We start from the raw sequence: 21,324 nt of genomic DNA, 5'->3' as shown, positions 1-21,324 counted from the left end.
TTTTGGGAATGCCGGACAAATTAAAGCAGCAGCAGATAGCTGCAACTTCAGTTGCTGGTGCTGTGTACTGGCAAGCACCCTTTGCCATTGCCTAGCTGCTAGGCCCAAAGTGCAGCAGGGGACAATGGGGAGAACAGCAGGTGGGGAAAGACTGTGACGGTGGGTGGGAGAGTAGCAGCAAATTGACTCAAAAAGGTAAACATTAAAACAGGCTGGTATTGGTTGCAGCACAAGCATGGCATTTAAAACCTACTATTATTTACATAAATAAATATTATTTATTTATGATATAATCTCTGATATCATATTTGTTACTTAACAGTCTGATGGGCTTGTTATGATTAAGTCTTTTTCTTAACTTATAAACTAAGAGGCTAGCTAATAGGACCTGAAGAGCATGAGATTCTTCTTAACCCTGTGAACTCTGGACAATTCCAAACTATTAAGAAAGCAGCAAATATTGTATAGGTCCCCCCCCAGGGGCGTAGAAATGGGGTGCAGGAGGTGCGTTCCGCCCCGGGTGTCCCCACTGAGGGGCATGACAAAATGGTGGGCGGCACTCACTGTGGGGCCTGCAGCGCGCCCGAGCCACGCATCTCTCCTGGGAGTGACACGGTGGCTTGAGTGCCTGCAGGCTCCACGCTGCCCAAACGGTCCGCCTGTTGCCTCCCTCTCAGTTGTAGGGCGGCTGAGTGGGAAGAGGCAGGCAGACTCCTCAGAGATGCCATGGTACCCCTGTGGGCGGCTGGCCCCACCCCTGGGCGCAGGGCACACGCAGCACCCCAGGGGCCCAATCGGCTTGCTCCGCTGCTGGGTCCACATTCCATAACTTCATGGCAATCAAAAATATACCATATATTTAAAATAGATATATATTGGGAATGACTGGGCATGCTTACTTTACAGTTAGTACTTACACCAATATAGGGTTGTCATATTTCAAAGAGTAAAAATCTGGGCACAAAAGTTGTGGTTTTTTTGGCCAAAGTTGTTTGCAAAAACTAAAATAAAAAATGAGGTTTTGTGCTATTGTTAATGAAATTCACCAATATCTACACTTCCGACATGGGCTGCCATATGTTTGGATTTTCCCGGACATGATAGCAATTTTCACCCAAACACTGTTGAAAAGGGATGAATACCCGCTGTGTCCAGGAAATTCCAGACATATGGCAACCCTACACCAATAAATATGAGATCTGGTAAACATTGAAATCTATAAGCCACACATTTCATCTCAATATGGTTTTGTTCCAAGAACTAGCAATATATTAGCTGGTTGGTCACAGGAAATATTTTAATTTCATATATGTCCCTATCATGTTGCTTCAGAATCTGTTGGCTGCAATCTTACCTAGGAGTAAGACCCACTGAATTCAATGGACCTTACATCCAAGTTGCCATGTATAGAACCTTGCTACTAACTCTGTAGCTTGCATTAACTCTGGCACATGTCTTTTTTCAAATGTGAAGTACTTACTCAATGAAGTAGACTTCTCCCTTCTCTGTGTATGCCATCTCCCAATTGTCAGGCAATGGGCCCAATTCATCATTTTCTTCTGGTTTGGGTTGCTTTGTTACATCCATATCCTCTTTTACCTCTTCAGGTTGGCTATATACTGGTGCAGGATAAGGCTGTGAGGAGGTTTCACCTGAGGCACCTGTACTCTTCTCTTCATGCTCACTTGATTCTGCACAAGAGAAGACGACATGAGTGTCAAGATTCCTGTGCTATTGAAGTATCAATTGTAGTAATACAGTAAAAAAAAAAACCAACAAAAAAACAACAACACCTGAAGTTTTCCCTGTGAAAATATTAAAACTAGGCTGAAGCAGGAAGAAATATAAAACAGGGGCAGTGGAAACAGGAAACAGCTGTACATTTTAATTTCATGTGCGCTCTCTGTGGGCCACGGTCCCTCTAGGTTGGAGTATCACTTGTCCAAACCTCAAGAGAATAACCATGGCCTGGGTCTGTGCAATGGAACGTGTGAGATAGGATTAGACAGCTGCCTCATAGACTGTGGACCAACCCTAGTTAAGTCCCACCAGATTTTGGTGCATGAGGATTAAGAACACAGTGAATTGGAAGTTCTGATTCTGCTGAGCCCCTTCGTTGTGGGAAGGATCCTGTCAGCTATCCATGGGAAGGGTAGAATTCACATATAGAATATGGAACTGAAAGTCTAAAGACAAAAAATGCCTTTTTGCATATTTATTTTATTTCAAAAACTGATATTCCACAGATTTTCCCAATGAAATTTGAGGTGGCAAACACTCAAAAACCCACAACTGAATCTACAGTTCAACTAATTCATAAATCAAAACAACAGTATAAAAACCAGGATCACAGTAACGATTACAAAACAATTACGAAACAGTCATTAGAATTAAATACCAACATCAAATTCTCATGCATCAATCAGATCCATTGCTGCATATTTTAGGGAGGGCAAGTCATTTCCAATGACTAATTAAATTGCACAGGATTTAGAAGAGCCCACAGAGAGGTTAGGCTGGCCTCAACTAGAGCCAGGGCTTTTTCGGCTGCGGCTCCAACCTGGTGGAATGCTCTGTCACAAGAGACAAGGGCCCTGCAGGACTTGACATCTTTCCGTAGGGCCTGCAAGACAGACCTGTTCCGCCAGGCCTTTGGTTAGGGCGCAGCCTGACTCCCTCCTTTGGCAACCTTTACAAAACTTTATGGTTGCCATCAATCTTGATTTTAATTAATTTTTATAATGTTTTTATAATGTTGCACTATTTTAGTGTTGTTAGCCGCCCTGAGCCCGGCTTCGGCTGGGGAGGGCGGGATATAAATAAAAATTATTATTATTATTATTATTAGAAAAAGATGGTACTCCTCCATTTTCTTCTGGTTCCACAGGGAGAGGAATAGGAGTTCACAAACTTTTTTTTCTGATTAAAATCCACCTTGGGGTGGTGCTCAATGTTTACTGCTACACATGATAATTCTCCTGCGGTCCTGAGGGGTTTCCCTTGGATATTTGCCTGGTCAGCAGCAATTATGAAGTGAAGGTAGCTTTTCCTCCAACTCAGTACCTCCCTAAAGCTATGTGATCTGATGGAGACAATCCATAGTTTAACTAACGGGGGAGTTGATATTTTTTGGTTTCACAAAAACTTCATTCTATTGCCTGGGTTCATTTAATCAAACCTTTTAAGTATACACATATATATCTAGACCTAGATCTATAATCTATATCTTTAATCTAAATCTATCTATCATCTATCTATCTCTATCTATCTATATCTATCATCTATCTATCATCTATCTATCTATCTATCTATCTATCATCATCTATCTATCATCTATCTATCTATCATCTATCTATCTATCTATCTATCTATCTATCTATCTATCTATCTATCTATCTATCTATCATCTATCTATCTATCTATCTATCATCTATCATCTATCTATCTATCTATCTATCTATCTATCTATCTATCTATCATCTATCTATCTATCATCTACTATCATCTATCTATCTAAAATCCAACAACTGGATAACTTAAGTCAATATATTAAACATAGGTCAAGTTTCCCATGATGTAAAATGAGATTCTAAATTAATCCAGCTTCCTTCCTGTAACCAGAGGCAACGTTCTTACATCTTTAGGTGACCTACTTTCAAAAATTAAAATACTTCAAGCCTGGAGTATAAAAATAGTGCAAATCTGGTCTTCCCATGATAGTTTCCCCCCCCCCCATGAGAGAAAGTCAGTAGCTGATGACTTCCTAGACTAACATCCACCCCAACAAGATATAACAACACCCCAAGATGCTAGTCCTCATGCTTTTCACACTGCTGGTTCACAATTTAGTTGTCCAATGTTTTATAAAATTATCCATCCTTTGATTTGTCTATCATCTATAACAAGAACAAGAACAACACCTATGCATTAATATAGCGCTTCATATAAATTATCAAAGCACTTCTTATACATCCTGGCTGCAGGAACGGGAGGGGGGAAACCCGACTCCAGCCTTAGCCAACTCCACTGTGGTGGCCAGAAGAGGGGTGGTGGCAACAAGGGCTTCTTTTCCCTGGACGCAGCCAGGCTGCCTGCTGCTGAGAGCCAGTGTGGTGTAGTGGTTAAGAGCGGTGGACTCGTAATCTGGTGAACCGGGTTCGCTTCCCCGCTCCTCCACATGCAGCTGCTGGGTGACCTTGGGCCGGTCACACTTCTCTGAAGTCTCTCAGCCCCACTCACCTCACAGAGTGTTTGTTGTGGGGGAGGAAGGGAAAGGAGAATGTTAGCCGCTTTGAGACTCCCTAGGGTAGTGATAAAGCGGGATATCAAATCCAAACTCCTCTGCAGCACCCACAACCTCGAAAGGAGCAATATCTGTGAAGCGCAATGGGGCAAAGCGGAATAAAACGAAGTGTGCCTATACATGCTACAGAGTAGTGGGAGGAGACTTGGTAGAGAGATACCATTTTCTGAAGCAGCCTCTTTTTATTTGTAATGTTTGAGTTTTGCTCTGGCTTCCATATAAGTGTGCCTAATCACTGAAGCTTAGCCACTTGGACATCGCAGGGGACGGAGGCACAAGCTTAAAAGGAGGAGAAAATGCATCAGAATTGCTCTGTACATCTTAATGCAAATATTAGCTTAGGAAAACCATCTTCCTCTTCATTGCTACAGAAATAAGGGTTGTATGTGTAGATAAAATTACATAAATGTGCTTTTGCATGTCTTCCAGAAAATCCTCTGTTTCCCTACAGTGAGTAACATGCTGCTTTCTCCTCCTTGCTTACTTTTGAGTTGGGAGATGGGGAAGTGATTTCCATTTTGTTTCTCATCTCATCAGTCAAATTGTTAGCTAAAAGCTGACAGCAACCCCACGAACCTGACATTTTTCCCACAGTGGGCAACAGAAAGCCTGACTGCAGCTAAGAACTGCAGGGAACAGAGGAGGCTCAGCTGGCATGCAAAATATTGCACAGAAGGGCAAAAGAAACAAGTTGAATTCCTTGGAAATAGGTCTCGCAATTAGGAGAGAGATCTTTCTAGTTGTGTAAAAAAAGAGGTATGAAAATTGTCTCTCTGCTCCCACTTTGCATTCTTTTTGAACATCCATTTGAGCATTAAAAGCATTTTAAACAATGGCATGACATTGGAATTACAACCTTGGAAATGAACCATCTGGCCTCTCTTGTCTCCCTTAAGGGACGACCACCTGAGAGAACAACACACACTGTCAAAGAGTGAGTGCCATCAAAGTAAATGTCATAACTTAGGGTAAGCAGTGTAATAGTTATTGCATAACAATATAAAATTAAAAGCAAAAAATATTCAGTGGTACCTCTGGGCACGAACGGGATCCGTTCTGAAGCCCTGTTCGCATCCTGAAGCAAACGCAACCACAAACGCGGGTTGCGATTCGCCGCATCTGCACATGCGCGTGACGTCATTTGGAGTGTCTGCGCATGCATGAGCAGCGAAACCTGGAAGTAACGTATTCTGTTACTTCCGGGTCACCGTGGAGCATGAAAAATGCTCAACCTGAAGCATATTTAACCCGAGGTATGACTGTATATGCTTGGATGTGAAAAACATCCAAGTTAAGAATAAAGCAAATACAGTGGTTTACAAACTTAATCCGTTCCGGAAGTCTGTTCTTAAACTGAAACTGTTCTTAAACCGAGGCGTGCTTTCCCTAATGAAGCCTCCTGCCACCAGTGCCCTTCCACCGTTTGGATTCTGTCCTTAGACTGAGGTAAAGTTCGCAAACCAGGACACTACTTCTGGTTTTGCGGAGTTTGTAAACCAAATAGTTCGTAAACAGGGCTGTTCTTAAACCGAGGTACCACTGCAATGGCTTCCAATGACTCAACAAGTCAAAGCGCACAACGTAAATGAAAGTAGTCCCCTGGCAGAAAAATTGTCATGCCTAAGGAGGCTCACTGAGAAATTGTCCCCACACTATCCAACAAGGCATAGTCACATATGCAAGTGCATCTCTATGGCCTTATCAGAATTCCTTTTCCTTCCCACAAAACTGCTTGGGAACATCTAAGCAGAAACCTCCAGGTGCTTAAGAAAAAAGAAAACTTGTTTCAGGTGAAATCCAGTAGCAACTTTACACCTTGGTTTTAGCCAGCTTTATCCACTGCATAATAAAGAGCAGCACAGCTCAGCTAACAAACTGAATTAATGTTTTCTATTGATTCCTGGTAGGAGGTGTACACAAAAAGACACACACAAAAAACCAAACAAAAAAAATGAATTTCAGTTCTGGTACCCTTATCTTTTTGTGCTTCCTGCAGAATTCTTCACTTTTGCATTAATTAGTGGAAATTTGGTGGCCGAGAAAGGAACAGTGTGTCTCAGGGTTCCCCCTTATGCACAGAAATGGCTTGTATATACACCACTGTATACTTGTATCGGTCACGTTTTGTATGCATCTCTGTATGAGATTGGAAATCATTTTTATATATCAAATTGTTTTAATATATGAATTTGTTTTATTGTTGATGTCCTTATTGTTAAATCACTTTGTGATATTTTACAGCAAGCCATTTATAGATGGAAATAAATAAACAAGTGATACTTTATGGAGGTGGGGGAATCATTCAAACTGAATGTGCTATTTTCCTCAAATGGAAAAAAGGAAGTGCTGTATTAAAAGCCATGTATATATAATTTTTGCAGTTCTTAAAGATTAGGTGCTGGATTTATTGTTTTTTATGTGCTGTATATTCAGAAGCTTTTAATGCAATGATTTATCCTTCAATCTATGCTTCGGGAAATAATATTTCACTATTTTTATTGAAACTTCTTTTTTCAATAGGATTATTAGGTTCTAAATCACATATATTCTGTTTCTACATAAGACAAATGAAACACCTATTTCCTACACATGAAAACTTAAGAGTTTTCAGAATCTTTTATGTGATGCACACTTTTGAACTGTTCAATTAATTTCTTACATTAAAAACAATTTTGTGATTAAAAGACAGATTGAGAGACCCAATTTGATAACCTTCTTGACCTCCCTCAAGTATGAGGTAAACCAATACAGAAATGACTTGAATTCTTCCAAGCGCAATGCAAGTATGGGCCAGAAAATATTCTTGATGGCTAGAAACTATCAGAGAAGTAAGCAGCTGGGAGAGACCACACCTGCACTTTAAACAACATGATCTCCAGACACAGTTCAAGACATAGTTACAGAAGCAGGTCAAAGCAGCAGTGTCTGTAATTGCAAGCCCTGACTTTGAGTCAATGAAATAATGGAATAATAGAATCATAGAATCATAGAGTTGGAAGAGACCACAAGGGCCATCGAGTCCAACCCCCTGCCAAGCAGGAAACATCATCAGAGCACTCCTGACATATGGTTGTCAAGCCTCTGCTTAAAGATCTCCAAAGAAGGAGACTCCACCACACTCCTTGGCAGCAAATTCCACTGTCGAACAGCTCTTACTGTCAGGAAGTTCTTCCTAATGTTTAGGTGGAATCTTCTTTCTTGTAGTTTGGATCCATTGCTCCGTGTCCGCTTCTCTGGAGCAGCAGAAAACAACCTTTCTCCCTCCTCTATGTGACATCCTTTTATATACTTGAACATGGCTAACCTCCTCTTCTCCAGGCTAAACATGCCCAGCTCCCTTAGCCGTTCCTCATAAGGCATCGTTTCCAGGCCTTTGACCATTTTGGTTGCCCTCCTCTGGACACGTTCCAGTTTGTCAGTGTCCTTCTTGAACTGTGGTGCCCAGAACTGGACACAGTACTCCAGGTGAGGTCTGACCAGAGCAGAATACAGTGGCACTATTACTTCCCTTGATCTAGATGCTATACTCCTATTGATGCAGCCCAGAATTGCATTGGCTTTTTTAGCTGCCGCATCACACTGTTGGCTCATGTCAAGTTTGTGGTCAACCAAGACTCCTAGATCCTTTTCACATGTACTGCTCTCAAGCCAGGTGTCACCCATCTTGTATTTGTGCCTCTCACTCATTGTTTGCCCAAGTGCAATACTTTACATTTCTCCCTATTAAAATTCATCTTGTTTGTTTTGGCCCAGTTCTCTAATCTGTCAAGGTCATTTTGAAGTGTGATCCTGTCCTCTGGGGTATTAGCCACCCCTCCCAGTTTGGTGTCATCTGCAAATTTGATCAGGATGCCCTTGAGTCCATCATCCAAGTCGTTGATAAAGATGTTGAATAATTCTGGGGTCATATCAAAGTTTCAGCACCTGGCATCCGGCAAGGGCAGAATTTGATAATATGGCACCTTAAGCGAGAACAAAATTTGGTGCCCCCTAACTTTGAGTATGTAGGTACTTGTATAAATTTAGGTTGTATCATTGTCATCATCATCATCATCATCATCATCATCATGTGCCCCCTCAACTTGGTGCCCTGTGGGGTGGGGAACCACCCACAGCGCCCTAGATCCAGCATTGCCAGTGGGCCCCACTGTTGTTGCCTGTTCTAAGTCTCCAATTTTAAAAAAATGTCTGGCCTGGTCCTCTGAGTAGCACTGGGTGGCTCAGTTTAGCTATCATAAATTTCACACTATGCTGCTTGCTGTAACATCACTGCTCTTTTGCCTTTAGCTACAATGGCAAGGAGCTGAAATCCACATGAGACATAACAAGAGGAAAAGCACTGACCTGGTGTTATTGCCATGCCGTTTCCGTTGACGACAGCTCTTTCTTCCTCCTCTTCCTCTGGGGGCTCTATTCCAGTCTTCTCCATATTGCTCACCGACTTATTTCTTTTGCGTTTGCCTTCAGCACTGGGTGTTGCACCGGGGAGTAACTGGTCTGTTACATTTAACAATAATGGGGTTGGCTCTGCTGGAGGCTTTGGAGTACCGTAGTAGTTGTCTAGGACAAAAAAAGAAAAGAAAACAAGGAGACCACAAATGGAGCTGTGTGAAAACTACCCATTTATTTCAGCATAGTTTTCAGCTTTGTCTCCTCTCAGACTTAGGTTTCCATGAAACATCTGTAGAGTGTTTTGGATATCTGAACTGAAAAAGCAGCTGCACAAGCTGTCGTGCGTGATAACTGAGGTCTGGCGCATGCATGTCAACTAGTTCCTATCCTCTAGTTAAAGAGAGGAATAACTATTCAAATGTGTATCAAAATGTACATTCCACTGAGAGTGATGCGCTACTGTCTTTCTTCTTATACAGTAAAAGTGCACAACACAGTTAACAGTAGGTGAAGAAATAAAAACCAATGAAGTAACTTTTAAAAAGAACTCCATCACACACTTAGAAATAAAACAGAGGTGAAATGAACCACAACCAACAACATAATCAATAACCAGTAAAATAATCAGCCTGTCCACACCAGAGTTTATTGTGTGTTTGTAGCTGTTTGCATTCCTATTTTATTTGACTAGTCCACATGATGTTACTCCCAGGCTGGATCTAGACACATCAGAGAAGCAATTCAGTGAAATGCATTGTAAACTCATAAAGGGAAATCTGGTAGGGAAAGATAGGACTCCACAGCGCCATCTGGTGTCACAGTGTTATATCGCATATACAATGCATATAAAAGGCTTTTTCTTTACCAATCTAGCTGAATCCTCAAACAACACAAATCTTGAGGTTCCCTCCCTGTAAATTTGGGTATAAGCTGATAAACTGGGAAAAATTAGGTTCCAAACCACTCAACTGAGTTTAGTGTTTTAGGTCGGGTGGATCCATTGCCACTTTCTGCGACAACCCTTTCCATGCCCACTCCTTACTCAGTGCTTTAGTTTCATTTCTAGCTGTGCTTGCAACTATTGGCAGCATGTTACTGAATGGAACAGGGACGCGGGTGGCGCTGTGGTCTAAACCACTGAGCCTAGGGCTTGCTGACTGGAGAGTCGGAGGTCCGTGAGTTCCCATTGTTCGGTCCCTGCTCCTGCCAACCTAGCAGTTCGAAAGCACGTCAAAGTGCAAGTAGATAAATAGGTACCACTCTGGCAGGAAGGTAAATGGCGTTTCCGTGCACTGCTCTGGTTTCGCCAGAAGCGGCTTAGTCATGCTGGCCACATGACCTGGAAGCTGCACGCCAGCTCCCTTGGCCAGTAAAATGAGATAAGCGCCGCAATCCCAGAATTGTTCGTGACTGAACTTAACGGTCAGGGGTCCTTTACCTTTACTTTTACTGAATGGAATATAGCCTTATATATTTGTTTTTCATCTCTCATATTTTCTCAAAATCTGAAAAATGCACAAGCAAACCACTTCTATTTATTTATTTTTACATCAGACACTACACAACAATGTTCTGGAAGTGTGCCCTGATAATTTAAAGTTGGTTTCATTTCTTTTCTAGCTGTGCTCCTCATTTCAGTGCTCCTCCTGAACAGAGGACTATAGCATATATTTCCTTTATATTTGCACAAAACTGCACAGAGAACTGCACAACAAACCATATCAAATATTGTCAGCTGAGAATTTTCAATTGCCTGTGTGCTTCTGTGCACTTCCTAGCTGGGGAATGTCGTTGTTGTTGTTGTTGTTGTTTTAAACCAAGGCACTCATACAGATATCTGCATGCATGCCCTATCAGCATTTAATTGGCACCACAGAATCAATGAGTTACAAGGCGAGGAAATACAGAAAAAGGAATGCCTACTGGTGCTGTGGGAAAGATCAAAGATGCCTCATATACAAATTTAAGTAAGTGTGGCTGTGAACCACTCTGGTCTAATTCAAACAGGGGGAACTTGGCTCAATAACTAAGTAATGGTCAAATGTGGAAAAGGCCCAAATTAAACAGAAAGGTCTTTAAAATGTGAGGAAAACTAACTAGGGGAGCTAGACAGATCTCTCTGGCCCAGTTATTAATATGCCAAGTGTCCTTTACCCACACCAAGGGGTAAATTGGTTGGAATCTGGGAAAATGAAGGTTTTGGATAACTGGCTGCAACAGCAAGACAGTATCTGTGCTAGAAATTGAAACTGGTGGATTACTGCTTCATCTTTAACCAGCACCATATTTAAGTTCTTGCAAACACATCTGTTCCTTCCTCTTGCCTCTGCTCCCTGAAGAGCCAGTGATGGCACATTTGTAAACATAGAGCTGTTCTGCTATTTTTAATTGAAATTGTATTTTGTTGGAGAGACAGTTTGAAATGGTTCAGACAGGTAGCATCATGTGAAATGCAAAAACATCGGGGATTTTGAGGCAGAATAAATTCACAGTCCAATCCTCAGCACAAATGTTCTGAGCTAAGCAAGCCTATCAAAGCCAATTATTTATTTATTCCATCAAAAGAGTTAACTGCGACATTGATGGGTGTACAGATTGCTGCAAGGGAAGATATACTGGCTGACCCAGTGTTACGAAGGGAACTCTACGGCTCAGCAAAGATTTGAACTCAAGTCTACCCGCAGCCATAGCCGGTTTACACTCTAATCACAACTTCACGCTGCCTTTACTGGCACAACTGCTATGAGGATGTTTAGCCAGAGTACATGATTATTCATTGTACTGTACAAGGTAATGATTTTTTCTCAAGACCTAAAATTATTAATTTAACCTTTAAAGCCCTGAATGGCTTAGGACCAGGACCACAGGTATTTGTCATGGATATTTTAGCCGAAATTCCTGCATTGTGGGGGTTGTTCTAGATGACCCTTGGGATCCCTCCCAACTCTACAGTTCTGTGATGGTTTTATCACGTTCTCTCATATGGACCTGCCTGTTTGGATGTCGATAATCAGCCCCAGGGCGAAGCTGGACTGCAGCAATTTGTACCAGCTGCAGCTTCCAGAAACAGAGTACAGTGGTACTTCGGGTTACATACGCTTCAGGTTACATACACTTCAGGTTACAGACTCCGCTAACCCAGAAATAGTACCTCAGGTTAAGAACTTTGCTTCAGGATGAGAACAGAAATCGTGCTCTGGCGGCGCGGCAGCAGCAGGAGGCCCCATTAGCTAAAGTGGTGCTTCAGGTTAAGAACAATTTCAGGTTAAGAACAGACCTCCGGAACGAATTAAGTACTTAATCTGAGGTACCACAGTACATTGCAGTAACCCAGTCTGGATTAGTAGAAGGTGAACAGATTACAGCTTTTTCAGAAGTGGTTGAGTCACTGCTGTTTTCAAGAAGTCACTTACTCTTGTAGGGATGCCTTTACCTAGGCCCACACCTCCTCCCCCTCAACATGCTTTAATAAGCCCAGAGGGGCCATGGTTGGTGGGACACATGTTTGGGTGCTTCACTGAAGGCACCTGGTCCACATCTGAAGGCCACGTCAACTCCATGATGTTACAATAGATGCACTGGACATTTCATAAATGAAATCAATAAATACATTTTAAACAGCCACTGCTAAGACAGATAAAGGCACAATTTCACATTTATTTCAGCAAAACATTAATGTGTCAGAGAAAGTCACATGCGAAGTACTGAAAGGCAGTTACAAAGTTCTCTAGAAGCACTGAAGCAGGAGTGGCTTATTTATGGCCCAAGGGATGTTCCCACAGGCTTTATTAAAAGCAGGTATTGACTGCTTTTAATAAAAGGGCTGGTGTCATGCTGTGTTGATTGTCGTGATTTAAACAGATTTTATACATTTATTTATTTATACCTCATATTTTAAGGAAATAAATAAATGTATGCTGTGGGACCTGAATTCCCACTCAACATGGCCAAGGGTCAAGAATAATGGGAGCTGTATAGACCAGCAGTGTCTAGGGACCTCAGTTCAGCCACCCCTGCAATGAAACAGCAACTGAAAAATGGACAATTTGAAGTTAACACCAATATTTTCATTATTATTAATAGCAGAAGTAGTACCGGTATTTTTGGGAGAGCAGGGGACATTCTCAGTGGTTTGGGCCCTATAACAAGACCCCACCCCCTGAAAAATGACTGTTTATTAGCCACGTACATAACTATCCCTGGTTTGCATTCACTTTCTAAACATTTGGTAGACTTTTTACTGGTTTATTATTAAGGTTATGTAATCATATTTTTTTCTTAATCCTTTCCTTCCTGCAATTTCATTCAGACACTTCTGTGTCCTGGGCAGAATTGTTAGCTGGTTGCAAATATTTCTTCTTCTTCACTGCAATACTTAATCATATGTGACTCCTCTAATGCACTCTATTCAGAATTGCTCTTGAAGGCGGTTCGGATGCTTGAGTGAGTGCAGAATATAGCAGTTTATCTGGCGACTACAGCATTTGACATAAATCTTCATTAATTCATTTATTCAGGCTGTTGGAATGTCTGGTTGGAATCGACCACACAAACTGTTCACCTGTGGTGGTGAGGGGAATGGAATATGCTCCTTGAAATCAGAGCCTGCATTTTGTGGCCTGAGGGACAGCTGTGGAGTGACCACAGCTAGTGAAATTACTCTGGCAAATGGGGCAGAAAAATCCCACGAGGGCATCTCCCCCTGACAGCAGAAATACAACAATAATAAATTAAACAACTATTTGCTGCTCTTGTGTGGCATCCTCTATCAGCTGCCTGAGGGGGTTGCCTTCCTTCGCCTGGTCTGCCTTGCAAGAAATAGCAAGAAAGTGGAACAGTTAACACTGAAATGAACACAGTAGTAGAATCTGCTGTTACCATGAGAAGTGGGAAGTATGACAACATATTAATAAGGCATTGAAAGTTCACTTGTCATCCTCAAGACAGTTAGCTGGATTTTTCCCTTTCAAAACTGAAAGAAGAACTGACATCGTAATCCACCAGCAATGGGCTGGATCCATTTGCTTATGCCAGTGAGGACAGATGTGCTGAAGCGGGGTTTTCCAGCGATGCTGGAGCTCTGCCAGGGAAAGCAGCTTTCCGTAATTTCTGGAGAGCCCTGATAAACAAGAGCTTAATGTAACTTTGGGCATCTATCCTCTCCAACTGGCCTACACACAACTTTGTGGGCTGTGCATTTTAGATATGCTTTCTGTTCCCAGACACGCCCCCCCCATACACACACCCAGAAGAGAGCAAGAACCAGTCACTTGTCTGCTACTTCTTTAAAACAAAACAAAATAAAACACTCCACTTGTCATTTGAGAGGCCAGAATTCTTCTTTCATCCAACTGTGCATGTGTGCATTTTGGGCACCATTCTTCATCCGGACAGGGCTCCCAGAGCAGCTTACAAATGCCAACAGTAAAACATTTTAGGTTTAACATTTCTTATTTTCATTACATCCTGGTTCTAGAGCCCTTTTGTCCCAGAATGTTCCCTAGTTCCTAAACAAACCCCAATCCATCCTCCGACACCATTCTCTCATCCATGCATTGCGACTCTAATGCAGTAGTCCCTGGGAGGGAGTTGTTAATTGCTTTGCTCTGCCACAGCTAGTATCATCCTTTTGGTCAATTTGGCAGATGAAGAGGACTCTGATTGAGGCGCTGAGATTTTACCTTATGCATGACAAAAATATAAAGCATCTTCTAGATTGGAATGGATGTTTTCCTCACAACCAAATGATCAGAATAGGTAACAAGCCAATAACTGACAAGTTCCTGTTGCTTGGTACATCTGGCTTTCTTCCATCTTTACTTTTCATTTCCCTTAGTTCAAACTTTTGATTGATTTCATCTTGATTTGAAAGATTTTAAAGAGCTGGAAACCTCTGTGGGTCTGACAGCCAGTCCTAGCATTATATCATTGGTTATAAACTGTTCCTCAGTTCTAGGTACTCAGAAGCCATTTACAGGAAGCTATGTACACAATTTTCAAACATTTGTTATCTTAAAATGTGCATAGTGCTTCCTGAAATTATCTCATTTGATTCCTCAGAACAAATGGACCATGAATTGCAGCCCAAACCTCTCAAAGTGATTTCCCATGCAGAATATGGAGTCATATTTCAGTTTTCTGTGAGTGTTTCTCTGAAGCTGGAGAAGCAGAATTGCTGAAAGTCTTGTCTCAGTGGACAACATATTGACTATTTTCTCTTGTAAAGCTTTCAGTCAAATGTTATACAAATTGTGCCCCCCCCCCAGAAAAAGGTTGCCTCGAAGTGCAGGAGATTTGATCAGAATTCAAAGTCCTTTGCAGTTTAAGCTTGAAATCCTGTATAGCTGCATTTCTGTTAAATCAAACTGAAGTCAGTTGGGATTATGCATGCAGAACCTCACAGAGGACTGCAGCCTCTGGACACAAGCCATTAAGATTCCATGTCTCTTTTGTAGAAAATGTATACTTTTTGTGTGTTTAGGGAAGTTTTTAATGACTAACATTTTAATGTATTTTTAATCTTTTGTTGGCAGCCGCCCAGAGTGGCTGGGGAGACCCAGCCAGATGGGTGGGGTATAAATAATAAATTTATTATTATTATTATTATTATTATTATTATTATTATTCCACAATTTCCATTTTTCTCGGCAATCAGGCTTTTACTGGCAGACATTTAGTCCCACAGGATTCAATGCAACAATCATTCCCAGTGGTTTTTACCTTAAGTAAATGTCATCATGAGTTAGAAACTGCCAAACCAAATTACCAAAGCCCTGCTTAGTTTGGAGCATATGTGATTCAAGGAATCTGAAAATACTCTGCTTTCTTGGTGTAACATAAAAGCAGAGTTTTGTCCTGTTCCCTAAAGGTGTGCTTCTTGTCATTTGTGAATTAGCAGAGATGCTGAGACAATGTTGCTCTTAAAAATGAATGCCCTTTATTTTCTGGTAAGCATGCTTCGGTCCTTGTTAGCTGTGTCAGAAAGTACAATTCTAATTATTTTTGTCAGCCTTGTCCCTAAATGTTTGGTAACAGTGCTGAGTGCCCTTTAAGAGCTAGGATTATTTACTGCCCTTGCACCCCGCAAATACAAGATTACATCATGCTGTTTTATGAACAAATGATGAAGAAAGCCAAAAACTTTCTCCCCTTCTCAAAGTTCCACATCACTATAGAGCTCCAACTTCTGACAGGGCTTCAGACTAGTTTCCAAAAACTAAACTATTATCGCTTGTGGTGCAAAGGCCTCCTGACATTAAACCATTTCAATCTGATGCCTGCCTGATTTCAAAAGGGAGAGAGTTCCATAGAGTTGGGCTCACTGAAGACACAACTCCTTGTTGACGCTTCTGGTCCATGGGTTGGGAGCATTAACATTGCCTCCCCAGGTGATTTCATTCATTGACCGGGGCACACAGGATAAAGTAGTCCTTAAGATACCCTGGGCTTAAATTGCTGAGGACTTAGCTCCCAGTGGCACAGCAAGAGCAATGGTGCAAGAAAATGACCACAGTTTTTGTACTGTACAGCACCAAGCTAGCTTGAATATACTAACAAGGCCAGAGGAGCTTGTTTCCAAGTAGACATGTATAGAAGTGTTCTGTTAACATATTTTTGCTTAAGACCTTGTCAAAGAATGAGGTGTACTAGACATCGATATAGATCTAGATCAAAGAACACCAGTCACTAAGAGTATGAGTTGCCATTTGTTATACTTTTTATCATGGTTTCGGGCCAGGATCCAAAGATAACTACTTTTCACATGCCAGGTGGGTTTTCTTATGATTCCTGCAGTCTACTATCCCCAGACAGCACACTGTTATTCAAAAAGCACTACTGGGCATCAAAGGGTAGCGTAGTGCAACTGGTATGGTCGCACTGTGTGTCATGCTGCAAGGGCTGCCAAAACAATGCTGTAGAACGGAGTGTGAGAGGTGGGGTGTGTGTGCACTGAATTTTAGCATCACACAGGGCACTGCTGAAATTTGAGAGCCCCAAATCCACCACTATGAGCATGCTCAGGCCTTCAGACACACCTAAAGCATCTCCTTGGATTCTGCCTACAATCTAAATAGTACAACTGATGAGAAAGCTGTTGAGTCTTGCAGCACAACACAAGGAGAAAAACAAAATGTAGAGCTTCTAAGGGATGGAGCGCATGTAAGGCGATCAGTAATAGAAAGAGGATTAGTTTAATGAATAAATTGGGATTACGATGTGATTTCCTATTAGCCTCTACTAATGTTCTATAAGCACTTAGATCAATATCTCCAATGCAAGTGGAATTGGCATGCAACAATTTGCTAACTAAGAGACCAAAAAGTGATCTCTTTCATCAAGGGCAACCAAATGTTTTTGAAGTTTAAGACAGTCACACAGTCAGTGCAGATTGGAATCAATGTCCATGGCAGATTAATGCTTCTTATCTTTGGTTTCTCATTGACAAGCCATTTTGCCTGGGGCTGATTGCATTTCTTCTGTCTCATCTCCCACCCTGTTTTCTTGGACACATGCAATTTTGATACATTTTCACTGAAACTTTTGTCCGCTGGCTACTGGAAACAAACACTATCAGCTCTATACTGTAAATTCTTCTTGATGCAATGGTTTGCAGGCCTGTTTCTGCAAATGTATCTATTGCAGCACAAGCACACATCCAATCTGGGGGCCCCTGTCTAGGTCTGAAAGGTGGCCCTGGAATGTTCTTGCTTCTAAATGAATGAATGAATGAGCTGGAAAGGCTGGAGGGACACTCTTTGTTCAACTCTGGTTTGTATAAACAAGTGTACAAAATAAACTCCTATATGGGGCAAGTAAACACAGAGTAGGGATGAACAGAATTCAGACATGTGGCATCTGCTTGGTTTCTTTGTTTTCTATTTAGAAGGCCAGCTAGAGGCAGGGGCAAAAGATATACCGTATTTTTCGCCCCATAGGACGCACCTAGTTTTTTGGGGGGGAAATAAAGGGGGGGAAATTATTTTTCCCCCAGGTGCGCTGCGCTAATCCTGAAGCTTGGGCGTGCGGAGCTCAGCGCATCCCAAGCTTCTGGGTGCTGGCAAGGTCTCCGCTAGCCGTGAGAGAGCCGCGCAACTTCACGCAGCTCTCCCACAGCTAGCAGAGCACTGCGCTAATCCCGAAGCTTGGGGCGTGCGGAGCTCAGCGCGCCCCAAGCTTCTGGGTGCCGGCAAGGTCTCCGCTAGCCTTGGGAGAGCTGGGTCTCCCACGGCTAGTGGATAGCTTCCTGAAGCCTGGAGAGTGAGAGGGGTCGGTGCGCACCGACCCCCTCGCTCTCCAGGCTTCAGCGAAAGCCTGCATTCATCCCATGGGACGCGCACACATTTCCCCTTCATTTTTGGAGGGGGAAAAGTGCGTCTTATAGGGCGAAAAATATGGTACACTTAGAATGGTTGTGAACAATTCCTGGGCCCACCACTGCACTGGTTCCACTCACCAGCCCAATTTGTGGGCCTTGTATACATGAGGAGCACCAGTGGTGAAAGGGATGGGCAGGCACATAGCGCAGGCAAAATACTTTAACTTGTTGCATGATGGATACAGCTTGATGGGAATTCACTCATGACTGCTTAACGAGGAGTGGGGAAGGCAAAACATGAGACCATTATCCCTATTAGCGCTTACTGTTTCATAGCTTTATTTCATAGCTCAGTGGCAAAGCACATCATTTGCATGCAGAAAATCCTGGGCCACACACTAAACAGGCGATCTTGGCATCTCCTCTTCAGGTAAGAAGTATGGACAAGACTTTACCTAGGATAGTGACTTGCCACAGTCCTGAGCTCGATGGACTAACAAGTCAGCTTCGTGTAATGTTCCTGGTTTTAATCTAAAACCAGGTAAAGGCATGTTAAAATGGTGCATTGCTTATACCTTATGCTTGTAAAATTAAGTACACCACAACCATTCTGCTGTATGCTAGAAATGTAATTTACGATACAGGTATTATTCTCCTTTGGTGGCACTGCGAAAAAAATATGGCAAATTTGATCACAGTAGACGATATTTTAAATGTGACTTTAGACTTCATAGTAACCATAATTCCATTGCTGGTTTCATTTGGATTAATTAAAGGTGTGCATCCCCTCATATAAAAAAATAGATCTGATTTGTCTGCTGACTAATATAGCTAGAAATTGAGATTTAATTAAAATTGAATTTAAAAAGATTTGGTTGAAATGAATGTTGCCCTAGTTAAAGAAAATGAAGCTGGAATTACTCCTAAAACATAATTTGGCAAACTCCAGGACTTGCTCGAATCAAGCAAAAATATCATGCCAAATTGTCAAAGGCCAGGATGAAGAGGTGCATCTTCAGCATGTGACAGAAATTACATCATGAAGGTGCCAGATGCGACTTTGTGGGGAGGGTTTTTAGGGGCCGCCATGGAGAAGGCTCTCTCCTGCACTCCTCCCCTCCCCTCCACAGACTTCTGAGAGCAGTGGAAGAACCAATTGGCAGCTTCTCTGTTGATCTTAACAAGAAGGTTTGTAAGGAGGGCAGTGGTCTTTCAGGTATTTGGGACCAAACCCCTTTAAGGGTATTTTGGAGTGTGTGTGTTTGTGTGTTTTACACTTTTGAGGGAAAAAAATTATCCTCAGAAAAATATAAATAACATAGCTTACAGCATAGATGAAAATCACTTCCAGAGACTAACGGGGACAGCAAAAATTACACAGGAATTGCTCTCTTTAAAGTACTGTACAGTGGTACCTTGGGTTAAGTACTTAATTCGTTCCGGAGGTCCGTTCTTAACCTGAAACTGTTCTTAACCTGAAGCACCACTTTAGCTAATGGGGCCTCCTACTGCTGCCACGCCGCCACTGTGCGATTTCTGTTCTCATCCTGAAGCAAAGTTCTTAACCTGAAGCACTATTTCTGGGTTAGCGGAGTCTGTAACCTGAAGCGTCTGTAACCTGAGGTACCACTGTATAAAGATACCAAGTGTTACTCTCACTGTTATTACAGCATAAAGAACTGTGAACTCTACAAAGTAGCATACTGAGAGGGCAGTGTTACATCGTTCTTTTTCTTATTTATATACAGGGGAAAAAATCAAACCACCAATAAAAGTTAGAGGTTTTTAAACAAAAGTTACTTTGCACTTCTTTCCATTTCTTTGCAGCATCAACATGAATTGTTGGTTATACAGTGAAATCTAATTTTAATAGATTAATCGCTCAAATTACACTACTGCAGGTGTTTAATCAACTAAAATGCATTTAACAATCGACTGTTCTAGTTTTTCAGGATTGAAACCAATCAGTGACATGGACTGCAGCAACAGGGTTATGTAAACGAAATAAAATATTTTATGATGGCACAAATGCGTGAATTTTTATTATTATTAGATTAGCATACTGCCCCATACCCATAGATCTCAGGGTGGTTCACAACACAAAATCACAATATAAAAAACACAAAACACAAAATCTGGTAGCTTCAGCAATAAGTTGCCCTGAGAAAAGTCAGCAGCAGATCTGGGGACGGTGTGTGTGTGTGTGTGTGTGACACTATATAAGACTGTGGCATGGGATTGACCCTTTTGTGCCACCTGACCCCCCCACCCTAAGAGGCCTTGGGGCTGCTGTGATGGTGCCCCACCTTGAACAGCCCACAGTTTGGTCCTTCGAACAGCAGTCCCAGGTAACCCAAAGAGCACCTGATACGGAGAGCCTCTGGCTCCAGCTACACAGCACTTGACTGAACAATAGTATTGTGACTACAAATCCTTCAACGGTTTTTGTATATGCATTTATTACTGTTTTAGAATGGCACTTCTATTGGGATGATTAATTGGTTTACACAATGCCTTTCTAATATTAATATTATCTGTTCTCTCTCAAAAGCTAAAACAAATTCCTCAGTCAATCAACGAAATGATTAAGTAGAAGCATCAGTATACTCCTTTCTCGTAACATTTATTTGGCTCAAAATGGGAGGGGGGGGTTGAGTTAGCTTTCCCCTTAAAATATTTTCAAATATTTTAAATTGCTTTCCAGAGGAAATTGAAATGTACAGTATATGTACAAATATTTGATCATTTAAACAGAAATCTATCAAATGCAAGAGTGCTGTTAAAATGTTAATAAGGCACAAAAAGGTCCGTATACTTAAAGCTATGGTTTTCCCAGTGGAGATGTATGGAAGTGAGAGTTGGACCATAAAGAAGGCTGATCGCCAAAGAATGGGTGCTTTTGAATTATGTTGCTGGAGGAGACTCTTGAGAGTCCCATGGACTGCAAGAAGATCAAACCTACCGATTCTTAAGGAAATCAGTCCTGAATGCGCACTGGAAGGACAGATCCTGAAGCTAAGGCTCCAAGACTTTGGCCACCTCATGAGAAGACTCCCTGGAAAAGACCCTGATGTTGGGAAAGATGGAGGGCACAAGGAGAAGGGGACGATAGAGGACGAGATGGTTGGACAGTGTTCTCGAAACTACCAACATGAGTTTGACCAAACTGTGGGAGGGAGTGGAAGACAGGAGTGCCTGGCATGCTCTGGTCCATGGGGTCGCAAAGAGTCAGACATGACTAAACAACAACTGACTTTCCTCAGCAATTTCATTTTCATAAGGTCATTTGGGTCATGATCAATTTCCTGTGGTC

At 41.9% G+C, this 21,324-nt stretch overlaps 1 protein-coding gene across 17 annotated transcripts in view; it reads right to left on the bottom strand.

The window, feature by feature from the left end:
• MAGI2 (membrane associated guanylate kinase, WW and PDZ domain containing 2) overlaps positions 1–21,324 on the bottom strand; it is a 598,965-nt gene that overhangs the window by 211,060 nt on the left and 366,581 nt on the right. For all 17 annotated transcript variants that reach the window (XM_081927615.1, XM_081927614.1, XM_081927613.1 and 14 more), the window contains 2 exons: positions 8,648–8,863; positions 1,481–1,691 (listed from right to left, as the gene is read on the bottom strand). In XM_081927615.1, the coding sequence (XP_081783741.1) occupies positions 1,481–1,691; positions 8,648–8,863 (427 nt within the window). The remainder of the gene's footprint in view (positions 1–1,480; positions 1,692–8,647; positions 8,864–21,324) is intronic.

The sequence above is a fragment of the Podarcis melisellensis genome (genome assembly GCF_964234715.1).
Source record: "Podarcis melisellensis genome assembly, chromosome: 10".
NCBI classification, from domain to species: Eukaryota; Metazoa; Chordata; class Lepidosauria; order Squamata; family Lacertidae; genus Podarcis; species Podarcis melisellensis.
The sequence above is the reverse complement of the archived record's forward strand: the minus strand, read 5'-3'. Positions and strand labels throughout refer to the sequence as shown.